This window comes from Ranitomeya imitator, chromosome 6 (assembly GCF_032444005.1).
Source record: "Ranitomeya imitator isolate aRanImi1 chromosome 6, aRanImi1.pri, whole genome shotgun sequence".
Lineage (NCBI taxonomy): Eukaryota > Metazoa > Chordata > Amphibia > Anura > Dendrobatidae > Ranitomeya > Ranitomeya imitator.
In genome coordinates, this window is record NC_091287.1 from 60,043,514 (window position 1) to 60,067,450 (window position 23,937).

General features: G+C 45.0%; 1 protein-coding gene across 2 annotated transcripts in view; it reads right to left on the reverse strand.

The window, feature by feature from the left end:
- Nucleotides 1-23,937, reverse strand: part of WDR37 (WD repeat domain 37) — a 158,466-nt gene that overhangs the window by 66,003 nt on the left and 68,526 nt on the right. For both annotated transcript variants that reach the window (XM_069729700.1, XM_069729699.1), the window contains exons 4-6: nt 19,985-20,081; nt 18,332-18,427; nt 14,440-14,504 (exon numbers count right to left, since the gene is read on the reverse strand). In XM_069729700.1, the coding sequence (XP_069585801.1) occupies nt 14,440-14,504; nt 18,332-18,427; nt 19,985-20,081 (258 nt within the window). The remainder of the gene's footprint in view (nt 1-14,439; nt 14,505-18,331; nt 18,428-19,984; nt 20,082-23,937) is intronic.

A 23,937-nucleotide genomic window follows, 5' to 3' on the forward strand; every position in this document is an offset into this window, starting at 1 on the left:
CTCGTCTATTGCTGGTGTGGGGAGATCGGTGCCCTTTAGAGGACCAGTCGCCCTTAAGAATCAGACCGCTGACCAAGCATGGCATGTCGCGTCTTAGGTGGGTATACGTGGAGGGAACACCCCGCGTGTTTGCATATTGGCTGAAAAAGGATACCGCGCTTGCAGAGGTTTCTGTACAGTGGATCGCTTATCCAGACGCTCCCTGTCCGGGTGAATGGCAGATGCTGTGAGGGAGTTTAGTTTCCTCATGAGTGACACTGCGTGATCTGGAGTAGAATGCATATTCAGAGTCTTGTTCTCAGAAAATTATTGGTGAGGGATCAGGAAATGAAACTTCTGTTTTCTAGGTGGGTGTACGTTTTTAGAATACTTGCGGCCCCTGCTAGCTGACGGCTCGCATGAAGGAAATGGACATCTATATTGGTCCTGTGAGCACTCTGAGCCACAGACGGTTCACAGAGGGATTCAATCTCTTGTCAGAGAATCCATGGGTTGCGGCAGTGACGAAGCCCACTCAGGGAACTAGGTACTCTGGGATAAGCTGGGATTGGCGGCAGAGGGCTCATTAGCTCATTTAGGGTGATCAGCTTCGGACTGGTCATGTCCCCTTAAGACCAGGGAATGCTGGTCATGTGCCCTTAAGACCAGGGAATGCTGGTCATGTGCCCTTAAGACCAGGAAATACTGGTCATGTGCCTTTAAAACCAGGGAGAAATACTGGTCATATTAAGTACAGGGGAATGAGAGCAGTACTTCCTTACCCTGATGCAGAGTCGTTCAATACAAAACCATCGCGCACTGCGTGCGTGTGTCGGCAGGGTGGATCAAGATAGCCACCGGAGTTGCAGAGGTGGTAAAGTCTCACAGAGAGCGAGAGGCGCCAATTCGGGGGGGGGGGTGTATGGGTATGGGGCAGAGCCACATACGTGATGTGGGCGGAGCCTCGTGACTTCCATGAATAGGCCCAACCTGGGGCCTAAATTTCTGCAGCCGGCGTGAGCAATACCAGCGTTGCTGAGGGAAGCGATTGCTCCCCTGCCAGGGAAGAAACACCAGAAAAGGTGGGCGGAGCCGCCTTAGCGTGCCATAGTGCGGGCGCGGCTTCCGGGATGTGGCTTACACATCGGCCGGAGCGTTACCTCAGGGAAGTGGGCCACAGGGAAGCTGAGGCTGCCAGTCAGCATATGAATATCCCACTGCAGAGGCCCACCGCCGACTGGATCCACTCACCATCGGTGCGTGTCCCGGCATGGAGCCGCCGCGATGACTGGGTTTCAGCGCTGAGGAAAGCGTGCACACCATTGTTCTGCAGCAGGTCAGGTATAAACCTCAATCCACCTTTATTCCTTTGCACGCTGATCTCTGCCAGTTGCTGTTTGGTTACTGCCTATGTAGGTTCATTCTGTTAACGCTCCTACAAAGGATGATGAGAGAGTGTGTGTGTGTGTGTGTGTGTGTGTGTGTGTGTGTGTGTGTGTGTGTGTGTGTGTGTGTGTGTTTATTTAACTCTTTACTTACCAGTTTAGTAATGAGGGCGTCTAGATGACATCTTGTCATTACTACAGTTAGTGATTGGTGTCAGTGACAGCTGCTGGCACCAAGCCCTAATCCCATTACCCTGATGCCACTGCATGAGAATGACAGAGAACGCATTGAACCACGAAATTACATCACAAAACATTTTTTTCTTCAAATATATTTATTTAGCTAAAAAAAAAAAAGCATTCATTGCTGAATAAAAATGCATGCAAAAAACGCTCATTTGTGGGAGCATTTTTGCTGCCAAGAGGTGCAGAAACTTTGCAGAAGAGTCTGCAAGCAAATGCTCAATGTACGCACATAACCTAATATAGGAACTACCTTCTTAGGAGGAACCTCGTATCAGTCTCCCTACAGTGTTCCTCTAAGCCCCAGATGTTCTTGCAAAAGCTATGCCTGTAAAGTTCCATACGGTTTTCTACGTCTTAGACTAGCTGAATGTCACAGTGAATATATTTCCATACTGACACCTTCAGAAAATGCCTCAGTTCTTTAGTATTTTCAAGCCTTCGAACTGCCAAGTGAAAAAAAGGCTATAAGCTGCAGTTCCCCATACATTACACCCTAGATATTCACTGAATTCATTGACAGGTGTTAGAAAGCATTTGAAACTTAACATTGTTTAGAAACTTTCCCAATTCTCAGTGAACAAAAATAAAACTACTGAAAGGCAAAATGAAAACCACTGATTATCCATGGAAGGCAGAAAAATAAACATGGCCAAAGAGCGATGCGGCAAGTGCCAAAAGGCAATGGCTTATTGACAACGTCAGATCATCTCCAAAAAGTGTTTCCTCAAGCAGTGGTTAGTACCTACCAAAAGTGGTGCAAGGAAGTTTCAACAAGGTCATACAATACTACGATAAGGAGTGAAGACTCATGTGCTCCGATCACACAGAAGAGCTGAGGTAATGCAAACTGCTAAAATAAAAAGGGTAATGACGACAAAGACAGAAAGGTGTCTGAAAACATACATGCGGTGCCAAAAGAGCAGCCACATTGCTCATGTGAGCATCAGAACTGGACCATAGAGCAACAAAAAGTACCTGGTCAGATGAATTGCGGCTGAGAGCGCGAGTTCAAGATGTCATGGCATCTAAATTAGTTAAGCATAATACAGAAAATCTTCCAATGCTTTACAAAAAATTGGTTTACAATAATGCAAAACACAAGAAAAACAATCTGTAAATGTCACCAAATTCACTAAGTGCAGGAGAGTGTGGTGACCACATTGTGAATCCGATTGGATCTTCATGGGCACCTGAGACTTTACAGTGAACCGGTGAATATGGGGACGTTCCTCAATGGTCCTTATTGCATTTGAAGCTGTGATATGTTTGGAGGAAACCCATTCTTTATAAGCATTGAAGGTATTCGGTGTGCTGCTTATTGCCGAATATCATTTTACCGGCTAGGACACAGCCGGAAAGCATATGCTTACAAGGGAGGTGCCATTATACACGGGTCTTGTTCTTTCAATATCTGGCTTCTAAATTCTCCAGACCTCAATCTGACCCAGCATCTGTGGGAAATGCTAGGAGCAAGTCTGATCCATGGAAGTCCCCATCTTATAAGTCTTGAATCATCTTGGTACTAGATAGTACACACTAGTGATGAGCAAGTATACTCGTCGCTCAGGTTTTCCAGAGCACGCTTGGGTGTCCTCCGAGTACTTGATAGTGTTTGGAGATTTAGCTTTCATCACCGCAGCTGAATGATTTACAGCCACTAGCCAGCCTGAATACATGTGGGGGTTGCCTGGTTGCTAGGGAATCCCCACATGTATTCAAGCTGGCTAGTAGCTGTAAATCATTCAGCTGAGGCGATGAAAACGAAATCTCCAAGCACTTACAAATACTCGGAGACCACCCGAGCAACGAGTATGCTCGCTCATCACTACACAACACCTATCCAGATCTTATACAGTCCATAGGTCAGAACTGTTTTGACCACATGAGAGAACCTATAATATTATTAGGCGAGTGGTTTTCATGTTCTGCTGACATGAGACATCCACCCGCTATCTATCCTACACACATTCCTCCACGTTCTTCGAAAACATCCTATCGCATAACAAAAAAAGATTACCGGTATATTCTATTCAGTATCTACAGACAGTTTCGTAGACATTGCTGACGATAGTCTTCATACACGGCCATATTGCAGCTACAAACTGTTGAGTTGTACTGAGAGACAGTATGGCATCCATAACATTTTGTAGGGTCAAACTATATCTCTGTACGCCATTTAATTCACACTGAGCTTTGCGGTCTTTCTTCAGCCCTATTTCAAATGCACTAAAAGGAAAAAAATGATATGGTCCATTTTTCATCCATTTACATTCTGCATGCCTAGCTTTTCACAGTGTACTGCGTCATTATCATGGATCCATTCTCTACAAAAGGCAAGTTCTGCTGGCAAAACAGAGCAAAACAAAAGCCGTACATGTGAATAGCTCCCTAAAATATAATGTGACTTAGACATCAGTGTTTTAGACAGAAAACTGGCATAAAACATTAAGTAGTTAGAACATTTTTAAGCAAAAATGTTAAGACTTTGCATTTTCAAGACAGTTTCAAGCAGCTCCACCAAAATGGCAGAAGTAAGACAAGACAGGATGGGGCATGGTTACGCCAGCTCTTCAAATTCATTTGTGGTGGCAAGTCTTAGGCCAGAAATCTTACTCTGGTACTCGCCTGAGTACCGGTACTCGCCTGGTTGATCTTATTCCTGCACGTCCTTCATTAAGACTTGTAAAAAATGGAAATCTTAATGAATCAAAGCCAGTAGGTCTATCTGTGTGCCGTGCTTAGAAGAAAAGAATGACAGCTCAATGCAAGTCCAGACATGTGTTGGAAGCCACATTATGAGCAGGTGACTATCTTGTATTGACCACATGTCAGAAGTAGAGTTAGACATCTTTGGCAATACTACATCCATTTCACGGACCCTATAACGAGGTGCCATCTTACAGTGTTTTTGGCCTTGATTCCCCCATCAGAAAAGAATTACAGCAGCTAAGATTTCATGTTTGTATATATAGTGACCTTCAACATGACAGCAGGAGCAGAGTCTGAAGAACAGGTTGTAGAAAAGATGACATTTGCAGAGGGCAGATGTCTCTCTCTTCAGGGAGAACTTGACTGCCGAATGTCCCTTTAGTAGAAATGCTTTGGGTCATGACACTAATTATAGCTCTGCAAGGATATCAGGATGTCCTCCACCTTTCAACATGTTTGTTTACTAATTGAGTCCACAAAATACATTAGGACCTTATTAAAAGTAAGAGGAATCCTCCTTCTAAATTTCAGGAAATGGCTCTGTTCACACCTGCACAGCGGCAACTTTTCATGCAGAAAGTGACAACGACATGGCCGATTTCTCACACAGTGGATCGCAACGATGCCCTGCAGATGCCACGGACATATAATCACAGTTTTTTCCTATATTGTGTTGTTTAGTTCATATAAATGGCCAGAAACTTTATTAATTTTGTTTTTGGTTATGGCACTGCAGTGCGCTGTAGGACATCTTGAGCGTCACCCAGAAAAAGCTAGGAATCAGGCACAAGGTTGTATTACAGATCTTCGTCGTACAGACCCATAATATGGTACCCATGGCCTCATACCGTATCTGTGGGTGTCATGGAGTCCCAAAGAATTAAGGTAAAAATGTAAACAAAAATTAGAGTTTTATAATGGAAGTAATATCTCATAGAGGCATTACCACACAGGGGGCACATTCAACAATCCATGTACTGTATATAAACCAATTTGATGGGTTGCAAGCTACTTCCCACTACTTAATGGATAAGTCCTCTGGGTGAGTTGTTTCACACTGGCACCATCAATGCTTAAAGGAGTTGCAAAAAGTATAGACGTTATCCCACTATAGATGGGTAAGTGAACCCTGGGGTCCAACCGTTGGGATCCCTAGTTGCCAAGCAAAGCATAGTGTGAATGGACTGAAGGTCAAGCATCCACACCACTCAATTCACTGCCCCATGAATGTTGGGGCTGTGATTTTTTTTTTTTCTGGACAAATTGAAAAAATAATCAAGAAGCTGTCAACTCTACATCAGGGCCAAATGACCATCTGATATGTACAATATGGTGAGCTCTCGATTTTCCCTCAACAGTCGATGTCAGGGAAAAAAAAAAAAAAGGATTGGGCGATATGAATTTCAACATGCCCGATTCTTTGATCTCAAAGAGATGTAGGCTCTGATTCAGCAAAGCTATTACGTGAAAAAACTGGTGTAAAGAGCTTTGGGACAAAAAACTAATTATTTTCACAATTTTCTTTTCTCCTCGATGAGATCACTCTAGATAACCATCTGCCAGCCGAAGAGTATGACCAGCTTTACTAAAAGGGTCAATTACCAAAACAACAACTGATGACGAAGACCTTCAAAAAAAAAAAAAAAAAATATGGAGAGGTTAGATTGAGGACACTGCAGGAAAGAACACGTATAGTCTCGCAATCCAGAGCAAAGCGGTTAAATAATTAGATCGGGGTTAATTTACACATCATTCACGCACAGCATTCCCACAGTTAGTAAGTGAAAATAATGGTTAAAAACAAATATGGCAGTGTCTTCAATGGTAAATTGTAGGTAGAGCTCGCTCAAGTAAACTGGATGGAGCGGCCATCATACCTCTCAACTGCACATATATATATCATCTGTGCCAATACAGTGATAGTTGTAAGGTTTCAGCTAGTTTGGGGCCCTAAAACATTAAGGAGGTCACAAAGCTGCTCATGCGCTAAAGTGCTGGGAAATGTGACCCCTTCTAAGACTTTCCCACGTCTAGTTTACCAGAAAAAAACTCATCCATTCAAGCAAATGTGGACAGAAAAAGGTGGAGACTTTTTTTTTTTTTTTTTTAAGGTAAAAAACAGATCAATTTACCTTGTATTATAAGCTACATTCAACACAACAGTATTACTAATGATGTATAATAACAAGCCGAGGAATCCCGCGCCGGCCCCGGCCGAGGAATCCCGCACCGGCCCCGGCCGAGGAATCCCGCACCGATCCCCGGCCGAGGAATCCCGCGCCGGCCCCGGCATCCCGCGCCGGCCCCGGCCGAGGAATCCCGCGCCGGCCCCGGCCGAGGAATCCCGCACCGGCCCCGGCCGAGGAATCCCGCACCGATCCCCGGCCGAGGAATCCCGCGCCGGCCCCGGCATCCCGCGCCGGCCCCGGCCCCGGCCGAGGAATCCCGCGCCGGCCCCGGCCGAGGAATCCCGCGCCGGCCCCGGCCGAGGAATCCCGCGCCGGCCCCGGCCGAGGAATCCCGCGCCGGCTGAGGAATCACACCAGCTGCAGCAGGGGAATCCTGCCATCCCCAGCAGGCGAATCTTGCCACCCCCAGCAGGGGAATCCCACCAGTCTCAGCAGAGGGGCACCAACAATCTATAAGGGTCCATATTCTGCGAGAGTTTTATTAGACGAGTGTAACTCAAAGTTGGAATCAGATCCTAGATCTATCCGAATTCTACCAGCATCTTATGGAATTAACGTTTGTGTTGGTGCCTAATATTGTATGTAAAGTCCCTGCAACTGCCCATAATATGTAAAGGATAAAGATTTTTTTTACTTTGATAAAACAATTCATATAGCTATTAGAATTATAATTTTTCCAATAAGTTACTTGTTACCTACTAGCTTAGATAAAATCCTGCTCTGATAAAATAAACCAGTTGGCCCTGCAGACAACCTTGGAGTCTTATGCCAGACATTGTTTTGTAGATTAGATGTACCACAGAAACCAGACATCTTGCCGTGTTTGGACTCAGATGGAACCAGGTCCTTGAAAACTAATAATTGTTTACATTTTGTTTATGCCATGTTTACATATTAATGATTTACTATATTATTTTGGTGCGTAGAAGATCATCGTCAGAGTGTCCGAACGTTGAGGTAAATTCTGCACCCTTTCAAAGTAAATCCATTTTATTACTATGGTATTGAGCATCTGTGCAAGCATTACTTTTAGGTCTTAGGGGGCTTTCACACTGCATATTAGCACTCGTTCACTGGTCCAGTCGGGGGTTACGTCCAAACCTCCCTGCAAAATGGGATTTGGGTTTATGCACCAACGGGGCCATAGACTATAATGGTGCTGACAGAACGTGCGCTCTGACATGCAGCATTTTCAGGCATCTCTTGATCACAATGGTGAAAATTAAGGGGATACTGCCGGCATTCAGTCCTTTTACAGGCAGTCCCTGCACCTGAGACTCGAATCACCGTCCAGATTGAGGAGGCTGCAGACCCGAACGATACTTGCCTATCATTCTCACCATGGGTGAGCTTATACCATCACCATAGGAAATATGAATTCTTTAGGAAAAGTTATGTGCATGAACATGTTCTTAGCTTTTCACAAATCCCAAGATGACTTCTCTCTTCGGAGGTTGCAGGAAGTAATTTTATGAAATCCTGTATTCTTGTATAGCGATAGGCAAAGTCAGCAAATGACACAAGGAGATGCTTTAAAGATCCATGTCTATATTTAAAGGGAACATGTAAACGAGTTTTTATGTAAGTAGCGATATGCCCGTATAGGCACCTGTCCCCAATATCGCGAGCTTGCACTATGATTTGCTGATGGCTTGTACACTAGATTTCTCAAGACTGGCACAATGGACGCTGCCATGTTCCCTATAATGCCACAAAGTGCCATATTTTATGGTCTGAAGAAGCCGTCTAACACAAACAATAACCAGATCCTACAAAAAACATTAATTTTATAGACTACAATCGTTAATATACCAGTAATTTAAAGGGCTTGGATGAACCTGCATATTTAGTATGGGCCAGCCAATAATCTGATGTGTCAGGCGGCCTTCTCTGATTGGATACCAATAAAATAATAAATAAAGCAAAAGGATAAGGGATTGAAATTCTTTAAGAGAAGATAAGCCGATTAGAAACCAGGCTGACAGCAGCCTACGCCCTGCTCCCCATTCGGAGGACAAGCACACCAGTATGGCATCTGTATGGGAAGCATTCGTCAGATGTGCACAACTGGCTTAAGGTTTGGTTGCAATAGGGGAATACTTGCTGATCACTGGGGTCCAACATCTGTGACCCCAAGAACCTGACTCTGCACAAGTGCGTCTAAGGCCCCTTTCACACATCAGTTTTTTGCCGTCAGTCACAATGCGTTGGCTCAACCGATCCGTCGCAGATTGTGAAAAACTGATGTGACTGATTCGTTTTTTCGACAGATCCAACTAGCTGATCAGGCTAATTAGTTCCTAAATAAATCGGAGAACGCTCAGATTAAAAAAACGGAATCTGTGGCCGGATTCTGTCATTTGACGGATCCAGCGCCATAGGCTACCATTCGAGCAAACGACGGACAACGACAGATCCGTCGCTGTGATTTTTCGACGGACACAAAAAACCTTACATTGTCTTGTCTCCGGCCACCAGACAAACAATTTTCGACGAATCCGGCGAACGACGGATGAAACGTGAGGCCATCCGTTGCTAATACAAGTCTATGAGAAAAAAAGGGATGCGGCGGCATCAGTCGCCAGATTCGGTTTTTTTTTTTTTTTCAAAATTCAATAGATTGCGACTGATCGCAAAAAACTGATGTGTGAAAGGGGCCTTAGAGCAGAGGAGCGCACGCTCGACCTCCGCTGCATTCAGCCACTGCTGTACTGGGCCTTTTCCACGCTATCTCTTGAGCAAGTGCCCCTCCGCTGCATTCAAGGCAAAATGAGATGTTCGAGACCCAGAGAATAGTTCTCGGGATTGCGGGGTGGCCCATCGGACACACCACCAGCAATTCGTATCTTATCCCCATCGTACGAATACAGGAGGACTTTTATTCTGGGAAGCCTCGATAAGGGAATGTTCACAACTGTGCTGGAGGCATCTTACCCCATGTCGATTCCGCCAAAAATCGACAGACACCCTGCTCTATTTTCTCCTGTAAAATGTCGGACATTATACAACCTGATGCACCCTACTATAGTTAAGGACGTTTTTACGTGGCGTACACGTTCCGGCACTGCTGTTATTTTCACTTCTATTTCTATAACCGAACAAGGGAACAGAAGTAAAAGCAAAATTGGGAAGAGACCCAGCGGGATATCGATTAATAGGAGGCTTGCCGCAGACACTATGGCTGCTTAGGAGACTGAAGTCTGGAGCTTTCCTACAGGATAGGGCAGCGCTGGTGTCCGGGTGCCCGGAGCTCAGAAAGGAGGGCGACTCCTAATTATCCACAAGACAAGGGTGTTTTTATGGGAAAAGAATAGGAAACGCATTTTTCTTCTAGAAAGTGTCAAATATTTTAGCTGATCCCCATCCAAGTGTATGGGGCTGAACTACGGCAGATACATGACACATGGGCTTTCTGCAGGCAAAGTGTTGGACAACAGACGGACAAGTGTAAAAAGGAAAAAAAGGACCATAAAAAATTCAAGAAATTCTATTCAGTCCATTCATTTAGGCCTCGTATTATACCGGGGAGATTATTGTGGGGGAATGTGGCATCATCTAACCGGCATGATAGTATAAGTATATTCTCCATTACATGCTTCTACAGCAGTAACACATCCGGACGGCTGAGAAGTAAGCACTTATCTTCTGTGCGGCATTATATTACCAGGACCCCACGGAGATGACGGCAGGATCCAGACACTGCTCAGGGGTCAATGGAGTGACCACGCTGCCGAGACCATCCATCAGCCAGAGGAGAACAAAATATTAATACCGCACTCTGGTTACAAGTATGGTATTAAAGTTATGAGGGTTTCCACTGCTCTTTGCATATTATATATGGGACGAGTAGGATTTAAAAATAAATCGCACATACCCACCTATCGAACACCCGCCGCTCCACATACGGCTGGCTGGGTGCCCTGACGGTCTCCTCTCCTACTCTGGCATTTCAACCAATTAGTGGCCATAGTGGGCAACCAAAGGCTCACCACTGTATCCACTGATCTACCTACATACTGCCAAGGCTGGAGAGTAGGATCGATAGCCTGGCTTGGGGATGGACGGACGACCATGTAATTTAGCATTTTGAAGCCCACTCTGGTCACATATACAATTGCAATCAAAATTTAACCCTTGTTGAAAATTAGGTCTATTTGCAAAATGTACAACCCAAATAACAAGAACAATTTAAAATAGCTCCATACAACTAATACAACAAGTGGTTTCCCCAAATTCTGCAAAATGTGCCACTTTTACTGACTCCGAATAACTCAACCACTTTATGACAAGGATCTTTAGTACTTAGTAGAGAACCTCTGGCCGATTTCAGCAGGTCACAACAGCCAGAGGAGCTCGATATAATGATTAGTGATAAGCGAACGTGCTCGGATAAGGTTTATCCAAACGTGCTTGAGTGCTAATAGAGAATATTCGGCGTGATCTAATCCTATGTTCGAGCCCTCGCGGCTGTTCGACAGGCACAAAACATGCAGGGATTGTTTGCTTGTTTCTAAAGCTGAAGAAACTTATACAGATTATTTGGATTGTAATTCTTGTCAGTCAAGGCAGCGGATTTCTTCATATCAGAATTACGGCCATAAACCTGTATCAATTATCATAATGATTTCTTATGGTTTTCCAAGGTGACCATAAAAAAGGTCTGATTTTTCTGATAAGCTGTCCAGAAAAAATAAGAATTCAAATTGGCAACCGTCTTCGAAATGCACTCACCTCAATTTACAGATGATGGACCCCAATATGTCTGTATATGGATTGTCATAGGACTATAATGATTAGTCATTAAGCTGAAGCAATGCAATTGGGAAATTGGAGTATAAATACATGAATGATTCACTACCGTGAACGTCCCAGCCACATGTAATGGTTGAAACGTTACGGCTTTCCATTTTTTGTATTTTGAGATGATGAAATAGACAATGATCTTTACTGGAGGCCGTTGCCACTCTTCTGTGGTTGGGGGTTGGGCGAGAGACAATCGGGCATATGGATTTGCCATGCCCAATCCTTCTGTTTCTGGAATCAGAATCCCCCCTCTACCAATACAGAACACATATAAGCCACCTAATGTGCATGGCCAGCCTCACCTTCGTTAAAGCAAACCATACAGACCTTTCATTATGCAGAACATGCTTTGTAGAAACAGTATTACGGTGCAGCGCCAAGCGTGTCGAGCCTTCAGCATGCCCGGAGAAAGAAGAGACTTGCAGGCAGCTGCCCAGGTTGGAGTAATCAGGTATCCTCCTCTTCTACTCCTGTGAGTAGTTGAGCCTACATAATGTGTATGTTCAATGTTGACCGGCAACCTACCTGGAGATGATTATACACCCAAATGTGAGGTCCTGTCGAAGGCTTGTGTCATATTTCACCAGACGCCAATAACAACCAACAGTATTCACACCATAAGTCAGATCTTTGTGCAGACTATCGACTTTAGAAGTAGACAGTTGATAGATATGATGCCTCTGAAGATTAGATTTCAAGTCTCTTTATCAGGGGTAAGCAATGTACGACCACCCAGGAATGAACGAACTCCATCAGCAGTACCCTCAAATTACCAGCAAGGGGCGCCAGTGTGGCTGCAGGTTGCTGACCCCTGCTGAGTATCAGGCAAACACATTCACACATGCACACAGAGAAACCAGTTACCCAGGAGCCTCCACCCCATATTTCCCAGCTCCGCGCTCTGCAGTTGCGATACCGGCGTGCCTTGTTTGAGAAATAATGGGATCGCTATACCAAGCACAAGAGAACACAAAGAATTTGCGTTTTAGGCAAAGTGTGCAGTAATTCTTATGGGGTCATCTGAAAATGCAGGTAGAGCTAAAGATTGGTATGTACATCGGCAGATCGGTCCAACAATGCACTGACAACCACCATAAAGATCGGGCTGTTCTTTAAAAAAATAAATAAATAAAAATGGTGCAGGATAAAAAATAAATAAAGAGAGACACTTTTTGGCGCCATGTCTCTTCTTCATGGTGATCAATTTCCACTTAGAAACGCTAAAGGGAACCTGTCACCCCCAAAATCGAAGGTGAGCTAAGCCCACCAGCATCAGGGGCTAACCTATAGCATTCTGTAATGCTGTAGATAAGCCCCCGATGTATCCTGAAAGATGAGAAATGAAGGTTATATTATACTCACCCAGGGGCAGTCCCGGTCCGATGGGCGTCGCAGTCCGGTCCGGCGCCTCCCATCTTCATCAGATGACGTCCTCTTCTTGTATTCACACTGCGGCTCCGGCGCAGGCTTACTTTGTCTCCCCTGTTGACGGCAGAGCAAAGTACTACAGTGCGCAGGCGCCGGGCCTCTCTGACCTTTCCTGGCGCCTGCGCACTGCAGTACTTTGTCTTCCCTCAACAGGGCAGATAAAGTATGCCTGCGCCGGAGCTACAGAGTGAAGACAAGAAGAGGACGTCATCGTAAGAAGATGCGAGGCCCCGGACCGGACCGCCCCCCCCCCACCCCCCCCCAGGTGAGTATAATCTAACCTCTTTTTCTCATCTTTTAGGATACATCGGTGGCTTATCTACAGCATTACAGAATGCATTACAGAATGCTGTAGATAAGCCCCTGATGCTGGTGGGATTAGCTCACCTTCGATTTTGGGGGTCTTCCACTTTGGACAATCCCTACTAGTTGTAAAGCTCTGAAACCAAAGGCTTGGTACCAAGTTTTGAAATCATAACCCATTCACAGTAAAATAGTGCAAGTAGTAATCTGCCGATCGCCGAGATCCCCAAGAGGGACGAGCATATCGATCTGCAGAACCAATTCAATTGGTTACAATATGCGGAAATATTATGATTAGCTAGAATCCAACATTTTGACGATTTGATTTTGCAAAAATTCCAACACAATGCCAGGTAGCACGCCGCCAGATTGCGTAAATCTCAGGGCTGGAAAGGGAATAAAAAAATCTACTACTCCCCACATCTGCAGTGTCCACACCTCTCCCGCGACTGCTGGGACGCCAGTGCTGCCATTCTTCCATAGGCCCAACACGGTTGACATTAATGATGATGACTTGCATTGGGCCTAGTGAATAACAGAGGTGCTGGAGGTCCAGAAATAGACGGTAGAAGAAAGAGGACTAGCAGCAGGAGAAGTGTGGAGAAGGCTTTGTGTATACAAGCTTTTTTTTGTTTTGCACCCTTGCATCCAAGTTTAATTGATGCAAATCAAATTTCCCAGCCGAATTCGAGTGACTCTACTGAAGTGAAATTTTGCTCATCCCTATCCCAAGAACGGACTCTATTTATTCTCTATGTGAATACAGCACTCGAACATTTCTGGCTGTTTCATAGTGAATAGATGGAGGGGAGGTGCACATACTTGACCGAGACTATGTTCAGATGTGGCTCTGCAGAGTCCACTTCTCGGGATCAGAGGGGGACCCAACAGTCGCACTCCATCTATTCTGTGAACAAGTAATAACTTTAAAACTTGGTACAATCCCTTTAAGCATCACGTGATGCTCATTCCATTGAATGGGTTGTCTATGTAATGAAGTACAAGACAGGTCCCTCTAGAGCCAGACACTCTCCACGATGGCCAAAAGATGAAAATCCTGAAAAAGCCCTTCTAGGGTATAAAGATATAGGTTTTAAGCTCAAATTCAGACGTCCATGAAACAGAGTCCGAGTATAGACCATAAAGTCCCGACTGGCTGCGTGTCTCCTGACCAGAACTCAACCATCCCTGGTAGATGCCCACAAAACGACTGAGCTTGCGTCAGGAGACCAGCAGCCAGTCCGGACATCTTGGTCCACGTTTCCTGGACTCTGGATTCAGCCTGATATCAAACAATCCCTTTCCGGATGTTAGACAGAAGGAAAATCCTGAACACAAATGTGCAATTGTGCAACCCACACCCCAGCCTAAAACTCCTATATTATATACAGGTTTACCTTGCTAGTTGACGCTTTGTAGGTGGTCTTCAACTTCTGTGACAGCTGGCTTGTACTGTGACTAGCTGCAAAGATTAAAAAAAAAAAAAACATTTAGCAAATACCTTTTGTGTTATGTTACATGGCGGTGTTATTACAAATAGACATCCATCCTTATAATTCATAGCCAGACTGGGAGAACGTCCTGCCCACAATGCTGGAACCGCACTATCCTCACCTACCCCCTACATGTATTCTCAGAGGTGTGAAAGGAATATGCTCTCAGCACTTTCCGCTGCCACCAATTGCTGTGTTTTAATTTACTAGAACAGTAGTCACTGGTAGATATTGCACTGAAAACTAGAAAATGGGGTCACCAGGAACCTCCCCCAATTCCGAGATTGAGGCTTGCAGCCCCATCTTGAATGAAGCACAGTTGCACACGCTCGACCTCTGCTCCATTAATTGTCAATGGGACTACCAAAAATCTTTGACTACTGTGCTCAGCTTCCTCCGACAGTCTCATAGAACATAAATAGAGAGGATGATGTGTCATTCTGCTCCATTCAAGATGGGGCTGCCAAGTCCTGATCTAGGGATTGCAGACAGACACCCAAAAATGAGCATGGTTTTGAAATTTAGGACTAACCCTTTAATCCCAAGTCATGGAAGCCCATTGATGCCATCTTTAGATATACTTATATACAATGTGACTGTTCGTTAACGGGGATGTCACATAAATGAAGTTGATTACATATCCACAGAATAGAAAATAAGTATGATCACTGGGGGTTCGAGCACTGGGACCCCCAACATTCTGAACAATGGGGGTCCAAGAGTCCCGATTGAATGAGCAGCAATGTACATGTGTGACATTCAGAGTCTATTGTGGTCACGCATGTGCGATAATGTTCCCATAGAAGTGAATGGAGATGTGCACTACTGGTCCATTCACACAGGGGACATTGGAAACCTTGTGTTTAGGGTCACTGGGGATCTCGGTAATCAGAACTTCAAAGATCACATTATCCCATAGATAGGTGACGAATGTTGTCTATGAGATGACCCCAGGACACGGTGAACATGCCCACTGGCATAAGAGCAGCTGCCATGACAGCCTCGGCCATAACAGCCCAGTAATGGAGAAGTAGACAGTCTGTGGCTTTCCTGGGGTTCTACGTCATTATCCTCGAGACAGTAAGGCACAGCCATCGGATGCAGCGGCAGAGTCCTTCCTGCAGAACTAACTTCACAGTTGTCAATTACTTCACTTCCCTTTTGCTCACTTAGAGGTCAGCTGATCCACGGAGCCCAAACCACGGTCAGCAGAAATCAGAGCTGACGCTGTGGAGTGTCAGAAAAAACAGTTTAACCACCAAAGGTATTTCAGTTTTTGCATCTCCGTTTCCTCCCCGTTCTCAGAGCCATAACTTTTTTATTTTTCGGTCAATATGGCCATATGAGGGCTTGTTTTTTGCGGGACGAATTGTACTTTTGAACACCATTGGTTTTAACTTATTGTGTACTGGAAAAAGGGAAACAAAATTCCAAGTGCGGTGAAATTGCAAAAAAAGTACAATTCCAAAGTTTTTTTTTTTTTACCATGTTCACTAAATGCTAAAACTGGTCTGCCATTATGATTCTCCAGGTCATTACGAGTTTATAGACACCAAATATGTCTAGGTTCTTTTCTTTATTTAAGTGGTGAAAAAAAAAATCCAAAACTTGGTTTAAAAAAAAAATGGCGAAATTTTCCGAGACCTGTAGTGTCTCCATTTTCCGTGATCTGGGGTTGGGTGAGGACTTATTTTTTTGCACCCATTCTTTTGATCGCCGGTTATTGTATTTTATTGCAATGTAGCGGCGACCAATAAAAAAAAAAAAAAAAAGTAATTCTGCCTTTATTAATTTTTTTCTCATTACAACGTTTAGCGATGGGGTTAATTCTTTTTTTTTTATTGATAGATTGGACGATTCTGAATGCGGCGATACCAAATATGTGTATGTTTCATCTTTTTTATTGTTTTATTTTGAATGGTGTGAAAGGGGGGCGATTTTAACTTTTATATTTCTTTTAATATTTTTAAAAACATTTTTTTACTTTTTGCATGCTTTAATAGTCTCCATGGGAGACTAGAGGCTGCAGTACTTCGATCGCCTCTGCTACATACAGGCGATGATAAGATCACCTGTGTGTAGCAGAAATGCTCACTTGCAATCTGGCAATGACAACCATAGAGGTCTGCTGCAGACCTCTGGTTGTCATGCCGACCCATCGGTGACTGGCAATCATGTGACAGGGTCACCAATGGGCCGGGATTAGCCAAGTGCTTCTAGTAAGCACGAATTAAATGCCTCGGGTGGATCGCGATTCCACCTGTGGCTGTTGCAGGCATATGTCAAGTGTATAGATCAGCTGTCATGTGCCCGGAAAGGTGCGGGCTCAGCACCAGAGCCCGCACCAAACAGGGGGAGTCCAGCATCAGCGTACTTTAACGCCCAATGTCGGAAAGGGGTTAAGGCTCCATTCATCCCCATCTTGTCTCTTTTTGACTATATATATATGATATTTTGATCTGTATTTATTGTGTTTTCATAGTAAAAGAAGTAGTAGAAAAACACTTAAAAACATTTCAGGCGTTTTGATTTCTGATTGCGTTACTGTACTTTATATTTTGAAAGATCGGACTTTCATGAAGGCTGTGATATCAAACAAACTAATTTTATGTTTTCAGAAAGAGTAATTTCAATTTTTAAATTAAAAAAAAAAAAAAAAAAAATAAATGTTTTATTTTATTTTTTAGTTCCTTTAGGGAACGTTAACCTCCATTCATCTGATCACCTATACGCGTAACTTGAAGCTTGTGGGTGTGAATGCAAAATCTACAATGGGGCCCACAACTAATACAACCTTTAATAGTAATAGTCTGTTCATGTGGGGCAAAGGGACCTTTGGGGCTCCCCAGGCTCTATAACCTGGGTGCGATCGCAACCCCCGCCCCTACTTATACGGTGTTCTGCGATATCACAATACGGCAGTAAGTAGTGTAAATCTTGGTTTTCTTTGAACCTCAGCATGTAGCAGAGCTTCAGAGGAGTACCAAGATGGCAGGCCCCTTCTGCAATAGTGTCCAGCAACTGCATCAAACAGATGCCGGCATCAGACGCGTGTGTTGGGGGTTCAGCTCCTGAGTCCTCTCCTCACTCAATCACCCCTGCAATCTCGTGCGCGTAGATGATATTGTGTTAAAGCCCCACTCCAGTGTTGTTTTTTTATTTGCAGCAATGGAGTGGTGCCACTTTTCTACGTTCCCTGCTCCTAGTCTTATACTAACCAGTTCCCATCTTCTTCTGTTATCAGCACCACTCCCATCGGTGCGCTACAGGTTGTGACTGGATTGCTCCAGTGTTTATGGGAGCAATCCAGAAGTCACAACTCCATGTAAGCCTATGAAAACCAAATTGAGGATCTGATAGACTTGCACTGCGAGCTTGTGACTTCCGCCAGTCAGAAGTTGCGGTCACATGATAGCACGCGGGGTGGAGCGGCGCTGGGAAGAGCTGAAGAAGGAAGCGGATAATATACCATTAGGATCAGGGAACATAGATTAGCGGCACCACTCCAGCGCTGCAATTAAAAAAAAAAAAATGTTGGAGTGGTGCTTTAAGGGGTTAAACTAGGTTTTCTATTACCTACAGCAGTGTGTCACGATAATACATACTCGGCTGCAATCAGGCTCTGACTGATGCGGACTGTGGTTTGAGCAACATGAATCGCCTAATAGGTTCCCTTTAAAACATGGTGGATCAGGTGTCCTGCCAGGAATATGTACTCCGCAGAAACAAAGCTCCGTCTGCACATATTACATTCCACACCCCGCATCGGGATTTATCCGACTTCATGGTTACTTACCTTTTGTTTTCATTTGACCTTTGCTTAATTCAGCCCCATCGATTGTCTGTCCTTCTACTGCCAGGCGATCGTTCAAGGTGTCTATTTCACGTCGCACTTAAATATAAGAAAACAAGCCATTAGCATAGAAGGGATCATGCTTTTTAAGTTACAACAAAAGAAACATTTCAATTTAATTTATTTTTTTGCTTCTTAAAAAGAAACCTGAAAAAAAACAACCAAAAAAGAGCATTTACCAGCAGGCACAATAGTAATCTGAAGGTAAATACCATTTTAAACATGTACAGTCCAATTGGAACTGCAGCTGCAGGAAGAAAATAATGTAACATTCTATCTGCAGCCACTTGCTTCCAGCCATTGGGGAGGCACCGGGCCTATGAACAGTAAGTACAAAGTGAGCACCCTGCAATCACTCCCTCGTCTCCTTAACGGACAGCCGAGTGTGCAGCAATGGATGTTACCCAAGAGGGAGTGATTTCAGTGTGCTCACTATGTACTGACTGCTGTTATTGACCCTTGCAGTTGATCGCTTCCAATCAACTTAGCAGCGCAGTTGGCTGTACCAGTCAGAGTTCAATACATTGTAAGTGCAGCCGCTCGCTTCCTGTCGTCATCTTGGCGGTGTACGGCCTGTGAAGCGCTAGTCATTAGTACAGCACTGTGAGCATGCGTGCTCAGACTGCTCTCACTCACTGATAGGTAGCCCAGCTCCCACCAATAAGGAGCTTTTCTCATTTCTTCCAATTCCAGGCCCTAGATCAGAAGTAGCAGAGCCTGTATGACCAGAGCAGAATATAAGACCCACAGAGATGCGCTCACAGTAGCAGTGCAGGTAATAAAAGTATATTATAAAACTGGCCGTTAGGAAGGGTTAGGACATATGAAAGACAGTCAAATAGTGGAAACCCCTCTAAATTATCACCTATTCATAGTATAACAGATAACTTACTGATTACTGGGAGTCTGACTGATAAAACTTTTAGGAATTCCCACCCCAAAAAAAGCTCTGGAACCCAGGAACCAGAATCTGCAGAGCCATATCTTCACTCTACGAGTGAGCTTACTATGCATGCTTGACCGCAGCTCCGTTCCTAGTCTATGAGACTGCCGGAAATCAGAGCTTGCTCTTCCCCAACAATAAGCATCACAAATAAAGAAAAAAACACAACCATAATTGAGAAGATTTACTACCGATTTCACCATCACACATACGGTATAGTAATTAACACTAATGAATGAAGAAGCAAATCTTCTCGATAATTGTCAGTTTTAACCACACTGGTCCATTTCTGAAGAGTGACCAAACCCATAAGGATGAGGAAAAATATGTAAAGACAAGAGCAGCCGTCTCCAAGAGAAAATACTTTCATAAAGTAAATATACTCATAGCTACAAAAGTCTCGAAAAGTTACAAAACTGCAGCAAGAACATCAAAGCCTCGCTATCTGTATGTTATTTCTAATTCTTGGGAGCGCCGACAAAGATTCCCCCCAACCATGAAATGTCTCCAATGTCAGCCAGGAATAATAAAGCTGCTGTGAGCCCGGCCAACAAAAAAGGAATACAACTTTCTACATGTCTCCTCTTATTATGCGCACACGTGAGGTCGGAGCGTGTCCGAACCTTTTACCAGGTCTTCCTTACAATACTTACATTCTAGATTCTCAATGTAGAGATTCTCAAATTCCCTTTCTATTTGCCCAAAGAGCTCCAGGAGGGTATTTCTCACTGATGACGGGAGCTTGGAATCCTATGGGAGGGAGGGGAATAAAAAAATCAAAACTTAGAAGATTATTTCTAATAAGAAAAATACAAAAACACACAAACCTAATAATAATCTATTAATATGCAGATTCCTACACGCAAGTCAAAAAGCAATCAACGGGGCAAAAGTCGAGCGCAAGAGAGAGGGGTCGAGCGCAAGAGAGAGGGGTCGAGCGCAAGAGAGAGGGGTCGAGCGCAAGAGAGAGGGGTCGAGCGCAAGAGAGAGGGGTCGAGCGCAAGAGAGAGGGGTCGAGCGCAAGAGAGAGGGGTCGAGCGCAAGAGAGGGGTCGAGCGCAAGAGAGGGGTCGAGCGCAAGAGAGAGGGGTCGAGCGCAAGAGAGAGGGGTCGAGCGCAAGAGAGGGGTCGAGCGCAAGAGAGAGGGGTCGAGCGCAAGAGAGAGGGGTCGAGCGCAAGAGAGAGGGGTCGAGCGCAAGAGAGAGGGGTCGAGCGCAAGAGAGAGGGGTCGAGCGCAAGAGAGAGGGGTCGAGCGCAAGAGAGAGGGGTCGAGCGCAAGAGAGAGGGGTCGAGCGCAAGAGAGAGGGGTCGAGCGCAAGAGAGAGGGGTCGAGCGCAAGAGAGGGGTCGAGCGCAAGAGAGGGGTCGAGCGCAAGAGAGGGGTCGAGCGCAAGAGAGAGGGGTCGAGCGCAAGAGAGAGGGGTCGAGCGCAAGAGAGAGGGGTCGAGCGCAAGAGAGAGGGGTCGAGCGCAAGAGAGAGGGGTCGAGCGCAAGAGAGAGGGGTCGAGCGCAAGAGAGAGGGGTCGAGCGCAAGAGAGAGGGGTCGAGCGCAAGAGAGAGGGGTCGAGCGCAAAAGAGAGGGGTCGAGTGCAAGAGAGAACGCACGAGAGCAAGAGAGAACGCACGAGAGCAAGAGAGAACGCACGAGAGCAAGAGAACGCACAAGAGCAAGAGAACGCACGAGAGCAAGAGAACGCACGAGAGCAAGAGAACGCACGAGAGCAAGAGAGAACGCACGAGAGCAAGAGAGAACGCACGAGAGCAAGAGAGAACGCACGAGAGCAAGAGAACGCATGAGAGCACGCACGAGAGCAAGAGAACGCACGAGAGAACGCACGAGAGCAAGAGAGAACGCACGAGAGCAAGAGAGAACGCACGAGAGCAAGAGAGAACGCACGAGAGCAAGAGAGAACGCACGAGAGCAAGAGAGAACGCACGAGAGCAAGAGAGAACGCACGAGAGCAAGAGAGAACGCACGAGAGCAAGAGAGAACGCACAAGAGCAAGAGAACGCACAAGAGCAAGAGAACGCACGACAGCAAGAGAACGCACGACAGCAAGAGAACGCACGAGAGCACGAGAGCAAGCGCGCACAAGCAAGCGCGCACGAGCAAGAGCGCACGAGCAAGAGAGCGCACACGAGCAAGAGAGCGCACACGAGCAAGAGAGCGCACACGAGCAAGAGAGCGCACACGAGCAAGAGAGCGCACACGAGCAAGAGCGCACACGAGCAAGAGCGCACACGAGCAAGAGAGAGCGCACACGAGCAAGAGAGCGCACACGAGCAAGAGAGCGCACACGCAAGAGAGAGCGCACACGCAAGAAAGAGCGCACACGCAAGAGAGAGCGCACAAGTAAGAGAGAGCGCACAAGCAAGAGAGAGCGCACGAGTGCAAGAGACACTGCAAAGACAGAATGAAAGCCGCCTAAAGTGGAAGCCGATATCCAGAAGAGTAAGGAACCTCTTTTCACAGTGTACACAAACTAATGCAAATATTTATTCACATAGGCATTAAGGCATCCAAAAATATACCGTCAATTACACAGTGTGAAAGTTTCCCAACAGTTTTAACAGAAACTCACAAAGAGCAGCACAAAGGCGGCAGAACCCAACGTCATCAGAAGCTTCTTCAACAATTACAATGGCCAGATCCGACGTCCCTAACATTTACTGCTATAACATGAGCACAGCACGATTCCCATAGATCACCTACACTGCTCCATACAGTCTTCTCATGTGAAATCTATAAAAAGCCAATGCTTTCGACCCCGGGCTGCCACAGAAATTCAATCTATGCTTGTGTGTGAGTGCTCAGCCGCAGAGCATGTGTTTAAACACGCATTACTGTAGCAGTAAATTGCACCGTGCAGGGGAAGATCAATATCTCGGCTGTCTCAGCATTAACTTAAAGCAAATCAATTCTGAAGAATTCATTGCCGTGGGGAAACTATGAGCTGCAGGCAAGTCTCTGATCATATACCTTAGAATAAAGAAATAAATTGTAGTGATGAAAAGTTTGTGTATTTCGTACATGGCATTTAAATTTCAAGGTTTAATTTGACGTTAGCAAAGAAAATGTGCTGATCCATTAATCCAGAACTTGATTAGTAATAAAAACACAACCATGGACCCTCTGTTCCCACACCCCTCCTGCTGGCTCATTGATGGTCCTTCCCTCCTACTGTAGAGGACACTCCCCATATGTACTTGAAAAAAAGCAAAGCCGAATACTTAATTGCTGCAACATGCAAGATTAGAACAGTAATTAAAAGTAAATAGTAATACTAAAACTAAAAATGAATACCTCAGCAGGCGCTCAGTAACACATGGCGCTCTAATGCGCAGAGTAAATGGAATTAATTCCCCAGTGACTCATGAGTAATATCTGACTGCCCACCTATTACATGAAATCATAAAGAAGAACTTTCCGTGTGGGCCAGAAGAGCGAAAAATCGCTAATCGGATGCAAATATAGAATAAAATTACTGCATTTCGTTTATTCTGGAGAATTTATTTCCTCTTCAAAAGTTTCTTCTAATTCTCAGCAACAGACTTATAAAGGGTATGTGTCAAGATTGGCAGCGCTGCCGGCTTTTGTACGCGCGGTGATTCCGCATGTGTTCATTGAACCATGCAAAATCACTGCATCCTTTATATAGGACTGTGATATTTATCTTGCGGAGACGGAGCGTCTCCACGTCGTAAATAGACATGCTGCAGTCTGGAAAGACGCGCCGCATGTGCGTATACGCAGGGGAGCCTGAGGCCTCTGTGCACGCATAGTGGAGATGGGATCTCATAAAATCCCATGCACTATGCTGTAACATACGCAGCGTCCAATCCGCAACGAATACTGAACGAGAAAACCATACTCTAAGAGATCTGTTCACATGAGGCAGATGTGCTGGAGAAATACATCTGCAAACATCTAGATGTATGGAAAGGATTTTTACAAACAGAAAAAATAAAATGTCAATGCTTTGGATTGTGCCGTAGGCGATAGGTCGTCCTCGTAATAGGGTACAAACAAGCACCGTTTCAATATGCCGTACTTATTACTAAAAATCATCTTCAAGAATGGAGGGATTTTTATTTCTATGGTGTACTGCTCATTTACAAGCGCTTTACTGATCCGGCCTCTGCAATATGCAATATTATTTTAAGTGGGCAGGTGCAAAAGCCTCATGGTTGACGGCCTGAATTGTGAGTTAACTGCTACACCCCTTGGGGGGGGGGCAAGCTAGACATCCATCATATTTTTTTTTTTTTTTTTTTTTAACAGGGCCCAGTAAGATCTAATAATTATAATTTTTTTCCCTGCCACATCCAGTATCCCTGGTGTAATTATTGGACGCAGTTAAAGCGGTGGCCATTAATTGGCTTCGATGGTCGCTAAAAAGGAAACATGGATACTGGCATAAGCCATGTTGAAAAAGAGTGGCGAGAATAAGTACACAAAATGACTGTTCAAACCAAGCATGGGCGCTCGTTCCATTACTGTTTTTCTAGCACAGGTCTTGCTTTACTGGAACTAAAAGAGGGCGGTGATGGAAAATAAAAAAGTAGATGGGAGGGTGCACGGAAATATTTGGCCACGCTGAGATCGAG